Here is a 13739-nt window from a genome sequence, read left to right as displayed (position 1 = left end):
GTTGATTGTAGGGATCCAGAAGATTTTTTAAATTGATTTTAGAGAGAAGGAGGAAGATGGAGAGAGAGGAAAACATCAATTTGTTCTTCCACTTATTTATGCATTTGTTGGTTGATTCTTGGATGTGCCCTGACCAGGGATTGAACCTGCAACCTTGGTGTATCAGGATGACACTCTAACAGCTACCTGGCCAGGGCCAGGATCCAGAAGATGTTTAATGCAAGTTCTTGATGGAGAGGCCAAACTAACACATGAAAGAACTATAGAATAGTCTTCTGCAGCACAGACAATAGCATAAACATTCAAATACAGAAAAGTCACTATCTGTTAAGCTAATGAAATGGCCCTCGTGGAGAAAGTAAGGCTTAAATTTGACCATCAGGGATGACTGAAATTTTGACTAAATAGTAACTTTATTTTTTGGCCAAATTTAGACTCTTTATTCTGAGCGAGGAAAGGAAAAGGAAGTGAGGTTAAAGAAGAGATATATTTATTTTATATTCTGCCTCGTTTAAAACATCTTCTGGAAACATGCTTACCATTATCTGGCTCCCCACTTGCTGTAGGGTTTCCATTTGGGTGGCTGTAAGAATGCACAGCAATGTTTGAAGCCGTGGTGGTACTTAGGCTAAATGGAAGCAAGACGGGGGGTATTAATCAGGGAAAACAGACCTTATTTCTGTCAGAAATTAAAATTGCACTGTATGATGTCAAATAAGAAAGTTAGGGGTGATCTCCAGAATGAATGCTTGTTTTTTAAAAACCTTGGTTGGAATAAAAACTTCCAGAAATTGGTATGTTTGCATTTTGTTTATCAGTGTCTTTAGAGCCCAAACTAAATCTGGTTAGTTTGTTTTTTTTATGGTTTTTAACAGTGTCCCTTCCCATGGTTGTATGATGGTCAACTGAAAAAGAACACTTACTGTGTTTTTAAGATACACCATTACTCTACAAATATTTGAGAAAGAGCTTATCAAGGTGGGGCAAAAGTAGGTTTACAGTTGCTAATGCAGAAACTAATACAATAATAAAAAAAATAATACAAGAATAAACTCTATTTTACATACTCAAACTGTAAACTTACTTTTGCCCCACCCTTATATTAACAGCCTGTTTTTTTTTTTTCTTATAGGTAGTTGTTTTTACTGGCTTCTACCAATAAGTAGAGAATTGATGATCAATTATTGTTTCTAAATATCTTTTTAAAAGATTGTATTTATTTTTAGTGAGAGAGGGAGGTAACATCAGCTGGTTGCCTCTTGTATGGGTCGCCTCTCCACAAGCACGGACCAGGGCCGAACGTGCAACCCAGGCAGGTGCCCTGACCGGGAATCAACCTGTGACCTTTCACTTTGCGGGACGACGTGTGCCCAACCGAGTGAGCCGCACCAGTTGGGACTGTGGTTTCTAAATGACTGATACGAAAAGCACACTTGTTGATGTTTAAATACTGTTCTGCTATTTAGCCATATTTTGGGTGCAATTTTTTGAAATACAGTTGACATATAACATTGTATTGGTTTTAGGTCTACAACATAGTGATCGATAAATGTATGTATTGCAAAATGATTACTACAAGTTTAGTTAACATCCATCACCGCACATTGCTGTATTAAATTATAATGGGTATTGTGATTGCCTTTGAGGAGAGAAATATTAGGGACATGAATGTGTTATTTCTTTTTAAATTTTGAAATTGATAAAGCAATTAAAACGGTACTTACTGTGCTTTGTCAATATTTGCAAGGAAATTTTGTAATGGGAATTGACCCTACTGTTCCACCATAATTGATACCTAATCCTATAATCCACAGGTGGCAAACACCAGGCCCTTGGGCCAAATCCGGCCTGGCACCTTGTTTCTACCCGGTGGCAGTGTCGAGCTCTCGCTTAACTGTTAAGGAGTAGTTACATTTCTACAGTCCTAACATTACATTCGGCCCTTTGAAGGCAGCCGTGGGGCTGATGTTGCCCCCAGTGAAAATGAGTTGGACACCCCTGCAGTATAATCTGTGCAGTGTGAACAGAGTTTGGTGTGTTGGGGACATGAAGTACCATCTTCTCTTTGGTATACGAACATAAAGATTACATTTTGCATAATAAGTTATTTCTTCGTAGGTGCCTGGCTCCTGTCCTACTTCTTCTGTTACCTTATATTGAAAATCAGTAGCTTATATCTCATCTAGTAAGCATAATTGCAAAAAAAAAAAAGGCAGCAAAAAAACTGTCATTCTTTGCTGACAAACTAGTGGTTCCATACATACCAGTTTATCGCTTCTCAATCTCCTGTTGCCATTTGTAACCTTGGGAATCAGTTCTGTTTTGGAAGGAAAGTCCTCAGAATAAGCTAATAATGCTGAGTATAATGTTAACACAGATCTCCTTTAGGATATATTTAGCATGTTTCAAGTGAACAAAACTATTTCATACCAGTTTTTTTATTGCATTATATGGGTATCTCGTAAATACCTGTTCTGTGTGTGTATGTATGGAAGTAGAATTACCATTAGAAAAGCACCTGGCAACAGTCTTAATGTTTCTTACTTTTCCAGTCGTGAGTAGAGCTCCTTCTTGCAAGCCTCCTTTTACAATCACGGCGCGGACTGAAGGTTCTGTATTTATCCCCTTCAGGGGTAGGTGTGTGAGTAAGGATGGTTGACCAAAGAATGTAAGGTGGAATGATGAGAATTGCAAATGTACCACCAAAATCTCTAGTCACATTTTATCATTGTTCTTAAAGGTGAATATTTGTATTTTGTACCCTTTAACAAGTCACAATAGTAAGGATACTTATTTCTGTCTACTAAACCCTTAAATAAGGTGACCATATCAGAAAGGTAGCCTGTATTGATAGGTGTTTTATGAATCTATGTTCTCAATGGACCCTTTAACCTCCAATTTTATTTCTATAATTTATTATAGACATGCTTGTTTACATTGAATCAGTTGGGCCAAGATTTATTAAAATATCATCTTGAAGTAAAGGCATTAAAGACTGAAAACAACCCAAATGTCCAACAGTAAAGGACTGGTTAGTTTAAATAGATAATCTGGGTGCTGATATGGAATGAACACTGAGTAATATTATAAATTGAATAATTTAGGGTGCAGCCATTATGTATATGGCTCTGTTTATGTACAAAGACAGTAATTTGCATATGCCTTGTGTATTTTAAAAGGATACACACAGAAAGAGTATAAGCAATAATACTCTTGTTGCTGCAGAGGAGGATTGCTGGTTGGGACAAGGGCCCTTTTGTATCGCAGCACATGTCATCTCTTAAGTGGCAGGACTGGGATTCCAACCCAGGTCACCGGCTTCAAAGTCTGCCCTGTTTCCATCCCACCGCAACTACTGTTTTAGGTCAACTTTGAGCTCAGCAAGAGTTCTCAGATCAGGCAAAGTACTTTTGTAACTCATTCAGAGTACATATATCCTACTAACTCAGAGTAGCCAATCTTAACGTAGAAGGCAAATGTATTGATTATTTAAAGAAATAAAGTGACAGACTGAACCACCACACTAAGGCAGCTGTGAATAATCTACTTAACACATGATTTAATTTCATCAAGGTGTTCATACCTTAATCCAAGTCAGGACATGCACATCCTACCTGATTGCAGGATCAGCTAAGCCTCCAGTTAGAGCTACCATAATTCACCATGTATAATGTGCTCCTTTGTATAAGGCGCACCCATGTTTTTGGCCCAGACTTTCAGGAAAAAAATCTTTTAATTTTTTAATTTAATGTTTTATTTATGTGTAAAACCAATTATTGTATTCCAGGATATTATTTTGCATATGGATATCATTATTGCTTCCTAGCATTACACTTTTAATGTGTAAGCATAAATAAAAGAATTAAAAACATTTATATAGATACAGAATTATATACTACCCATGTATAATGTGCATCCTTATTTTTCTCTCAAAAATTTGGGGAAAAAAAGTGCACATTAAGCACAGCAAAATACGGTAAATATAGTCACCAATTGTTCTGAATGAAATAGTTGTACAAGGCGGAATTAGTTGGCCCTCTCCTCTTCCCCTCACCCATCTCTGCTCCCAAGCATCGCACAGAGTAGGTCCGTCATCCCGGGGTAACCTCTGCCTGCTCCGAAATTTGTCTCACATCGGCAGTGAGGATTCGGGCATCACCCTGAATCGTTGTTTCCCTGACCCAGCAGTCTAAGACGTTGTCCTCCCTTTTCCAGTCCTGAAGCTTTGCTGCACACTCACACCCACGTTTCTAGCCCAGGGGTGGAGCGTGACTAAGGCTCACGGTGAAGACCACACAGGGCAATCGTGGGTGTGGCCTTCTTCCCGAGTTTCGTACCATTGTCTCGGAAATCCCTAGCAGTCGGGAAGGACGTCCCTTTGTCTTTGAAACCAGCCGGTCCTGTTGCAGGCGCTGCAATGACTCAGAGTAGTGTCATCACACTTTTTATGTTATTTCTAACCATCTATCAGGTTCTGCACTCGCGTGCTGCCGTAGTTCAGGCCTTCAGCCCACGTCTGCACCATCAGCTGTGGTCTTATAATAAACTGGGGTCTTGAAGCTCTCCATCCTTCTTACTTGATTTTAAAAGCTATCTGCTCCTGTCACTCTAACTTTTAAAATTGCTTCCTCCAGTTAGAAGCAACTCATTTTCCAGCCTTTTTTTGTTACTAAAGTTATGTTACAGAAAAAAAGGATGTATAAACCTGTTTAGGAGTTTTAACTCTTCCCCATTTTTGCAGAATATATGAAACACTGCTTTAAAATATTTTATCATGAATATTTATAATAAAGTTCCCCCAATAATTTGCATCTTCATTCCTTTTGTACACTGTGTACAAAACCTCTGTTGTACTCACAGTTGACTAAATGCCCCTTCTGCATGTTTTACACTCTCCTGCCACGGTGCCTTCGTCCGTATTGTTTTTTTCCTCTTTGAGTGCTTATTCTCCATCTTCCTTTTCTTTTTTCTAGATCCTGTGTATTCATTCCTAAAGGGAGGTTTCTTCCTGTCCCTGAAGCTTCTCCAGCCATAGTGATCTATCTCTGAGTCCTCTAAACTTTTATATATACATACTTTTTGTCTCTAACACTCACCGAAGTTCATTGCATAGAGACTTGTGAATAAATTAGTGTTACTGAATACTTTTTGTGTTAATGTATAGCTGACTAGGTTTTATAAAAAAGACACTAGTTGGAGTTCATGTCTCATATATCTTTGCCTTATATCACACGTGGTACACATGCCTAAAGTAGAAACTTTATAAATGCTTTTATTTAGCATGAATATAGAAAAGATGGAGCATATTCAATTATCCCTGTATCACCAATGCCTGGCAAACACGCTTTCAATGAATGTGGGAATTGTGTCAAAGAAATGATCTTTAGATAGTAGATCCTAGAAATATGTAAGCTTGAAATGTTCCTTGTGAAAATTACCTTTTTTCCAATATAGCCTGTTTTCTTAGCTCTATCCGAGCAAAGCTGAGTCAAAGTTGGTAGTTCTGGGGCCATTCTCAGTGTCAAGCCCGATTGACATGTGGGAGGTCTGAACTTGCGTGCCATTACATATTGTTCAAGGGACTAGTGGTTTAAAGCTCAGGCTTTGGCACCAGAGAGCTTGAGTTCATGTTTCTACGCGGACCCTTCCTGGTTGTTGTCCAGCTGTGGATAGTCTGTTTGCTTGACTGTGAAATGCAGGTGGCGGCAACTCCTCTCACAGTGGATTGTTACAAAGGTTAAGTGAGGTTATCTGAAAAGTTTCTGGCGCAGAAAAAGTGGTCAAAAATGTTAAGTATCATAATAACTATTGTTATTGATAATAATCCTCTTTACCTGACAACTATTCACATGGTAAAATCGTCCAGCATTATAGAAATTTAACTGAATAGTTTGTCAATAAAATTTGTGTTTAAGGCTCTTCCTGAGTTTAAATCTTTTGGCTCTGAAGTTTAGCTCATTGTGGAATCTTGTGACAAAGAAAAGATAGGAGACTTGAATTCTACTCCTCGCTTGCTCACTGATGAATTTAACCTTTAACGTGAGGGGCTCTGACTGAAGCCTTGTTGTCTGTGTACACGACTTAACTCCAGCGGTTTATACGCGTTTACTTAAGGCAAGGACTTCTATCTTCTTCTGCTTCCCGCTGTGGGTTAGTGAATACTTATTGAATGATCACATAGCCCAGTTTTGCTCATCTGTAGAAATCAGAGGTTTGGTCTGTCTCTAAGGCTACCTCTCTCAAATATTTTGAATTTAGAGGTCAGTGTAATGACCCCCAGCACTAGAGAAGAATTGAGAATCAGTAAATATAAATGGGAGTTTCACTATTGACAGATCTCTGAGATATATTTTTAATTTAAGTGGATAATATAATAAAGTGTTTATGTACAGCCTCAGGTTTTAAGGTAAGGTAGATTTCTTATCTTTTTATTCGTTAAATATTTATACTATGTATTTATTTTTTACCATGACATAGTTTTTTAGGTATGGTTCAATAAATGACTTTTACTGAAAGAATTAGAATTTTAAAGATAATTAATTGCTTAATATTATTTTTCTTCCTATATTTTAATTGTGAATTGGGTACTTTCAGGACTTTCTCGATATAAAGTATCCCTATTATGAAAATTATTAAATGTATTTGGAGGAAAAAATATCAAAATACAAAAAATTCAAACAGTACAGAATATGTAGTGAAAAGTTTTCATTCTCCTGAGTCAATTACTATTAATAACTTACTGTGTATATTTAGAAAACAAGGCATATATAAGCATATATAACATACCTATGTGGATTTTGATATCCATATCCTTTAAAAATGAATCTTTAATATTTCACTGCACCTTTCTGTCAATAACCTGGTACACAGTGGTTGTTTAACAGATGTTTCATTGAGTTAACTGATAACTCTTTACCTGTCAGCAGCTGGTTAGTTTTTCTGTACATTCAACTTTTAAAGTGCTATATAATTTCAATAAAAGATAGGGTCTGAGACTAATTTTTTAAACTATTGTAAATGTTCATTCTGTCATTGGTCCTAAAGTATTAGAAATAAATGTAAGACTACTTAAGTATGTGATTTGTGAAATCAGACAGTTTTGCAAACTATGGTGAAAGTCCTTGATCATTCAGTTTCTGAGTTATAAAATGAATTATTATTAAGAAGTTACACAATCCTGAAATTTGGAGAAATGCTGGTATATTCACATCAGCATATGGTAGCTTCTTTCTTAATAAAAGAGGTTAATTTTTCCAAACTCTTCTTTTATATGAGAGTGTTTGGAAAGGCACTTGTTTGCCCTGGAAAGAAATAATAGCTGCATCTAAACAGGCATATTTATCTCGGAGCTACAGTATTACCTTATATTAGTTTTAAAATCCAAAGTACATGTTATTTATAAAATCTGTTACAGGTTAGTCCAATAACAGTTTAAATTACTTCCATAAATAATTATTTCTTCTGACATGGTGGAATACATTTTAATGAATTAGGACATTCGTTTTATTACATCATAGTTATTGTTATTTAAAAAGTATCAGAACTCTTTTTTTTAAAGTAGAGTAATTGGCACTTTTAAAAAAAGATTTTATTTATTTATTTTTAGAGAGGGAACGGGGGGAGAGAGAGAGAGAGAAAGAGAGAGAGAGAGAGAGGGAGAAACATCAATGTGTGCTTGCTGGGGGCCGTGGCTGGCAACCCAGGCATGTGCCCTGGCTGGGAATCGAACTTGCGATGCTTTGGTTTGCAGCCTGTGCTCAATCTACTGAGCTACGCCAGCTGGGGCATAGAACTCTTTCTTAGAGAATATAAAGTTATTGGCTTGGAACTAAAAATTTAGAGAATATATTTTTCAATATATTAAACTGTTTAATAAAATTAAAGTATTTTCTTTCCCCAAGGACTTTCCCTACTTCGTAGACAATTTCTTTCAGAGTATAATGAAGAGATCAAGGAGGCTGTAACCTGTGCCTTTGTGTATGATTACAAATATTACAAGGAGGGAGAGAAATATTAGAAAACTAACAGACAGATACTTAACATAATTTTAAAAAGTACTTATGTGAAATCAAACGACAACATCAGTACCTCACATTCCGTGAAAATCAGGACTAAAACAGTGAGGTGTATGTTATCAGAATATTGGCTGATACAAAGTCATCCTATTTGGCGTACATGTTCTAATACACGGGTCAGAGACTTCAGAATAGCTAATGAGTAGCTCAGGCATGTGACTCAGAACAGAGAGTACGGTACTTAAGTGGAGTTTCTGGTTAGGGCAGTAATCGCCAGATAAACTAACATATCAGGAAAGTCAAGATGTTGATACATGGTCAAAGAATGTGAATAGAAAATTCACACACACGCCCCAAAAGGTAGATGGCCAATGTGTTTTTCAAAGAATCAAAGAGATGCCTAATTAAGATATGATTGTATATAGTATGGTAAATGGGTGAGATTAAAAATAATAATTGGCCACTGCTATTACATGCTGCTGATGAAACTCAGATTGCTCTGTATACTGATTTTGGAAAGTAGTTTACGAAATATGTACCAGTAGCCTTAATGGTATGGCAGATTTTCACTGTTTATGCTTTATTCTTGAAGAAAAAAACTACATATGAAAGATACGTATTCATTCTGTTTTTATAAGAATATCTATACATACTTGGCAAAAAGAGTTCAAAAAAGAATATCTAAAATTGTTTTAATGATATCTTTTAATGAAAACTTGAATGATATGTGATCATATCCCCAGTTTTAGTGAGATTGGGATAGTTACTTCGTTTTCTGTGCACCTTTGCTTTTTATAATTATTTATAATATGTGTATTATATTAGAGGGAAAGCTCTCATTTATGGTGTGGCATGAAACATTGGAGAAAAGAGCTTAGATTAACATATTTTTGAGGAACTGAACATTTTGGGTACTATATAGTAATCTGGGAACTCCATTTTATAATAGATCGTATTAGTTATTTACTAGACAGGTATACGTATATAGGCCCATGATTTATTTCAGTCATTTTACATTTTCACCTATTTAAAAGATGTACAAATAAAAAGCCCCATACATCTTGTGTTTGATATGTCTTTCGATCCTTTTTTCTTGTACTTGATTTTGTACGGTAACCTGCCGTACAGGGTTGTAGTCTGGGAGCAGCTACCATCTAGGTTTGCACGTGTGTGCTCTAAGATGCTTGCGCAAGTGTAAAATTGCCTAATGACACGTTTTTCAGTTCTAGAATTCCCACTGGTATTTTTTTTATAGTCTCTATTTTTCTGCTAAGATTTCATCTCCTTTCATTCATTGTGTGCATGTATTCCTTTACTTCGCCAGGCATAATTATAATAGTTACTTTTAAATGTTAGTCTACTAATTCTAACATCTGGATTCTTTTGTGAGTGGTCTCTGTTGACAGTGTTCGCTGTTGAAACTGGGTCCCATTTTACTAGTTCTTATATGTCAAGTAGTTTTGGACAGTACGGTGGGCAATGTGAGTGTTACTGTTGTGGAGACAGGACTCTGTTCTGTGTTCTCAAACTTTATTTTTTTTTTTAGTAAGAAATTATCTTGTTGGACTCAATCTGCCAACCTTTGGGCAACAGCACAAAAGCTTTATTTTTTCCCTCCCTTTCTCCCTTCCTTCCTTCCTTCCTTCCTCTATGTTTAGATGGGCTGGTTGCACTAGGCACTGGGTGTGCCTTGTTCAGAAGTTACCCAGAAATTTGGGCAGGGAAACATGAGGGTTTTTTGTAGTCGTTTAATTGGCATGAGTATTTTTTACCTTAGTTTATTGCTTTCATAGAATTCCTATATCTTAGAATCATAGTTTTATTAACTGGAAATAATTGTAAGAAATTGATTTCTGCTACTTCATTTTGACAAATCTGTTCATTGTTTTATTTTCCTCTTTATTACAGATAGAGCTGGGAGCATCAGTACTCTCGACTCTTTAGACTTTGCAAGATATTCAGATGATGGTAACAGGGAAACAGATGAGAGAGTGGCAGGTGAGTAAGATTGCAAAGACAGATTTGGATTCTTTGACATTGCAGAAGTAGTAAAATGACTCGAGGAGTTCTTTTTCTTCTACAGTTTGGTATGTTAATATAATTCTGTAATTATGTAGTTATAATACAAAGTGACTTGACTAATTTATGGGCTGCAGGGAACATTGCAGCCCCTAGCATCCTCTTCCAGCGGCTCTGCGTCTGATTATGCACTCCTGCAGTTTCCTGAGTCCTTACAGCCAGCCGTGCGCAACCATGTGGTTCTAACACTGGTGTAGAACGGCTTTAAGTTAGCCCGAGTTTAGTACAAAGTTGGTTGGACCTTGCCCTTCACATTCCTGTGATTCTCCAAACCAGGGCTGATATCCAGATGTTGTAGGCCAATGCAGCTCTATTAAAGTTGATTGAAATACTTTAATGCTGATTGTTGAATAAAACTTTGTCTTGAGTTCCCCAGGTATTCCCTGTCACAGCACCTCTCCAGAAACTTCTGACTTGCCTGTGATCCAGAAAAGAGAGGGTTAATGCTTGGTACAGCAGGGACCTCCAGTAAGAAGACCAACAACATTCTTTCTGGTTGCTTGGTTACTCCTTCTAGTCTCCTCCCCCTCCCCACCCTCCCACTAGTTCTGCCTTCTGAGCATCACCATTGGGTCTGGAGAGGCCTCAGACGACCAATGTGTATCCGTGTCCTGCCAGTTGTACTCCGCTGGGGTTCCCCCTGGAACTGCCAGCCAGTGCTGGCTCTCCCAGTGCCAGATGTCTGGTAGCTTTCTGCTGCCTCAGAACTGTGGCCGTCTGTCATTGAAGTCATTCTTGGGGGCCTTGCAGCAATCGTAGGTTTCATAGGACATTACTTAAGGATTTTAGTGTGTCTGTTTAGGCTCGGACAGAGATGGGGATAGCAGACAGATACCAGTTAAGTATTCTGATCTCCATTACAGTGGTGGGCACTCCTGGAACAAGAGAAATGCCACACGGGGCAGATGGAGCCTGTGGGGTCAGGGCATACCCGCGATGTGGATCCTTCTCTTGACCAGCACTGTTGGGTTTTTCTTCCATTTACTGGGACCAGTCCGTTGAGGCCAACCAACCTGTCACGGTCATTTTGAATAAAAGCGAGTGCTGATTTTTACATGGCACTTGCTGTGTTCTGAACTCTGTCCTGAGTGTAATGACATTACCATCGTCCGCTCCAGGACACTGAGGCCCGCAGAGCGACCACTTAGGGCTCCAGTGGCAGAACTAGGAGTGAAATGCCAATAGCCTGGCAGCAGAGCCCACTGCTGGCTGTGCCACGTGCTGTCTCTCTGCACGCAGGGTGAGGTTTGACCTGCGCGAGAATGACGCTGCGTTATGTGGCTTTTAGTCATGGCTTGAGAATGAGGATACTGGATATTAAAAACCTCAGAGAGTATTATCTGAGGTCAAAGTGATGTAATTGGTTCTCATTCAACAGAAGCTAAGAGAAGATTCAGCAGTATAAGCAATAGCAACACCATTTGCATGGGGATATCAGTAGAAGAGTTCAGTGTGGTTCTCCATATCAAATCATGATTTGTCGTTAAGCATTATTAATTGACAAGTATTTGAAAACAGCAAATCACATCAGTAATATCTAAAAATTCACAAATCAAATGGAAATTATTTGAATGACTTTAGGACTGACTTATCCTACTAATTATTTTAAGTAGCATGTTATATGTAATTATATAGTGAATATTAGATATTATATATTTTGTTATATATTAAATATTCAACACATGGCATTTTAGTTTATCAAGAGTAACCAGATGCATCTAGTTTTATACATTGTCTTATTGGTCCCATATTAGAAAATAACTTCCACCCAGAAAATTGGCCATCTAAGTATTTTCTTTTTTGCATTTGAAAATCTAAATTTTAGATTTAATCAAATTTAAGAGACTCATCATTCTCATTATTTAGGTATTTTAGTATTTCTATTTAGGGTAAGCATTGTTGATTTAAAAGAAAATGTCACGACCAAGAAACTAAGAGTGAAATATTTTAAATACATTGTAGTTTTCACCATTGTATTTATTTATTTAGTTAGTTAGTTATATTTTTCCAAGCAGTTTGTTGGAAAGAGCTTGTGCACCAGGGAGCTGACCAGAGCGGGGAGTCGCGCTCCGGGAGGGGTTCTTGTGGACGGTGGCCTCAGGGGTCTGGGGGTGGTATGGCGCGCGCATGGGCATGAGGATGAAGTCGGTGTTCCATGGTTGTCATCCGGCAGCGGTCACTCCACGAGTGGTCACAAGGCGTTTGCCATGATCACTGGGCCTGTAAAGTAATGAGCCGCCAGATCTCAGCAGGAGGGTCAGGGCTGGCATCCGCTTTGTGGTGTGCTGCTTTGGGAGTGTACCTTCTGTTTTTAATCGAGGGATTCTACTCAGCCTCTAACGTTGGGGATGTAAAGTAATGTGTGATCACTCCATGATGCCAGTGTAGAAATACATGCTATCTTTCATTTTCACTGGAAGAGGGAAGAGAAGCATGTTCTCAGAGAACGGCTTTCAGACTTCTAGTGCTTTTGTACTGTAGCCTGTTACTCAATCAGATGTGTGATATGTGGGTGAACCTTTACAAAACGGTGTTAATTAATCACAATTTCCATTTCCATAAAGATTTCTGACTCTCTGCTAACCATTGGTAGTAACTTAAAAGCTTATATCAAAAGACCAGTAACCCAAAAAGGTGGTTAATTACCCTGCCTTCTGTCATTGGATCACATGTGCACATCGCTGGGAAAGAAAGAACAAAAATCTCTTCATTGTTTTTCTGTACCAGTCTTGGGCAGAAGGAGGTCACAGATAATACAAGTCTGGAGTTCATTGGCTCACCATGCAAATGTAGGGTGTGCTCCAACTTTTAATCTTCTATTACTGTTTATCAGATAGTGGATATATTTGTTTTCAGCATCATTCTTACCATCTTTTTCCTAAATTTAAAAATCTGACTTTTTCCAAGTCTCTGTAGTATTCTTTCAAAAAGGAAGGGTTCTGTAAATGAACAGCTGTTTATTGATCATCCGCTGTGTGCACCTCTTAAATTTTGAAGTTTTTTTTCATAGTATCATGGCCATTCTCTGATTTAGTTTAGGCATTTTGAGCATCTGCAGTGTGTTAGGACTATGTTAAGCACTGGATATAAAAATATGCAATAGTTAGTTTTTACCCTTGAGGAATGTCTATTGAAACATGTCTGTATATCTCTAGTGCAAATAAATATTCAGTACTTCAGAGACAGTTGTAAGGACCTAAGGTTCACGTGATCCATCTTTTAGCATCAGAGTCTCCGCCTTTATTTGTTCTCATATCTCCACTTGTTGTTGTATTCTCTAGTTCACACCTTAACTTTTTATGTTGGGATCTAGAGAACTCCCAAAACTGCTGTCTGATTTGTGGGCAAGACACTCAACACTGGTAAGATCAGTAATATTTGAGATTTATTATATATGACATCAAGTATTATGCTCATTCATTCAACAAATATTTGAGTGCTTACTCTGTATGCAAGGTATTATGCTGTTCTGGGGACAGCAGTCAACAAAATAGAGAAATGGAGGCTTTATGGAGCTTAAACGGTCTGTTAGACACCTGGAAATAGCATTCGGATTCTTCCCTGTGGGGATAACCTGCCCTGCGTCCTGGGTAAGAAGCAGCATCAGCAGCCCTCTGATTGCTTAGCCACCAGCCTGCAGCCTAC

General features: G+C 37.9%; 1 protein-coding gene across 1 annotated transcript in view; it reads left to right on the top strand.

Moving 5' to 3' along the window:
- The window catches only part of RELCH (RAB11 binding and LisH domain, coiled-coil and HEAT repeat containing), an 88902-nt gene that overhangs the window by 4356 nt on the left and 70807 nt on the right, over positions 1–13739 (top strand). The window contains 1 exon segment of the mRNA XM_036010169.1: positions 9924–10013. Within this exon segment, the coding sequence (XP_035866062.1) occupies positions 9924–10013 (90 nt within the window).

This window comes from Phyllostomus discolor, chromosome 9 (genome assembly GCF_004126475.2).
Source record: "Phyllostomus discolor isolate MPI-MPIP mPhyDis1 chromosome 9, mPhyDis1.pri.v3, whole genome shotgun sequence".
In the NCBI taxonomy this organism is placed as follows: Eukaryota; Metazoa; Chordata; class Mammalia; order Chiroptera; family Phyllostomidae; genus Phyllostomus; species Phyllostomus discolor.
This window is presented reverse-complemented; position numbering and strand designations above follow the sequence as displayed.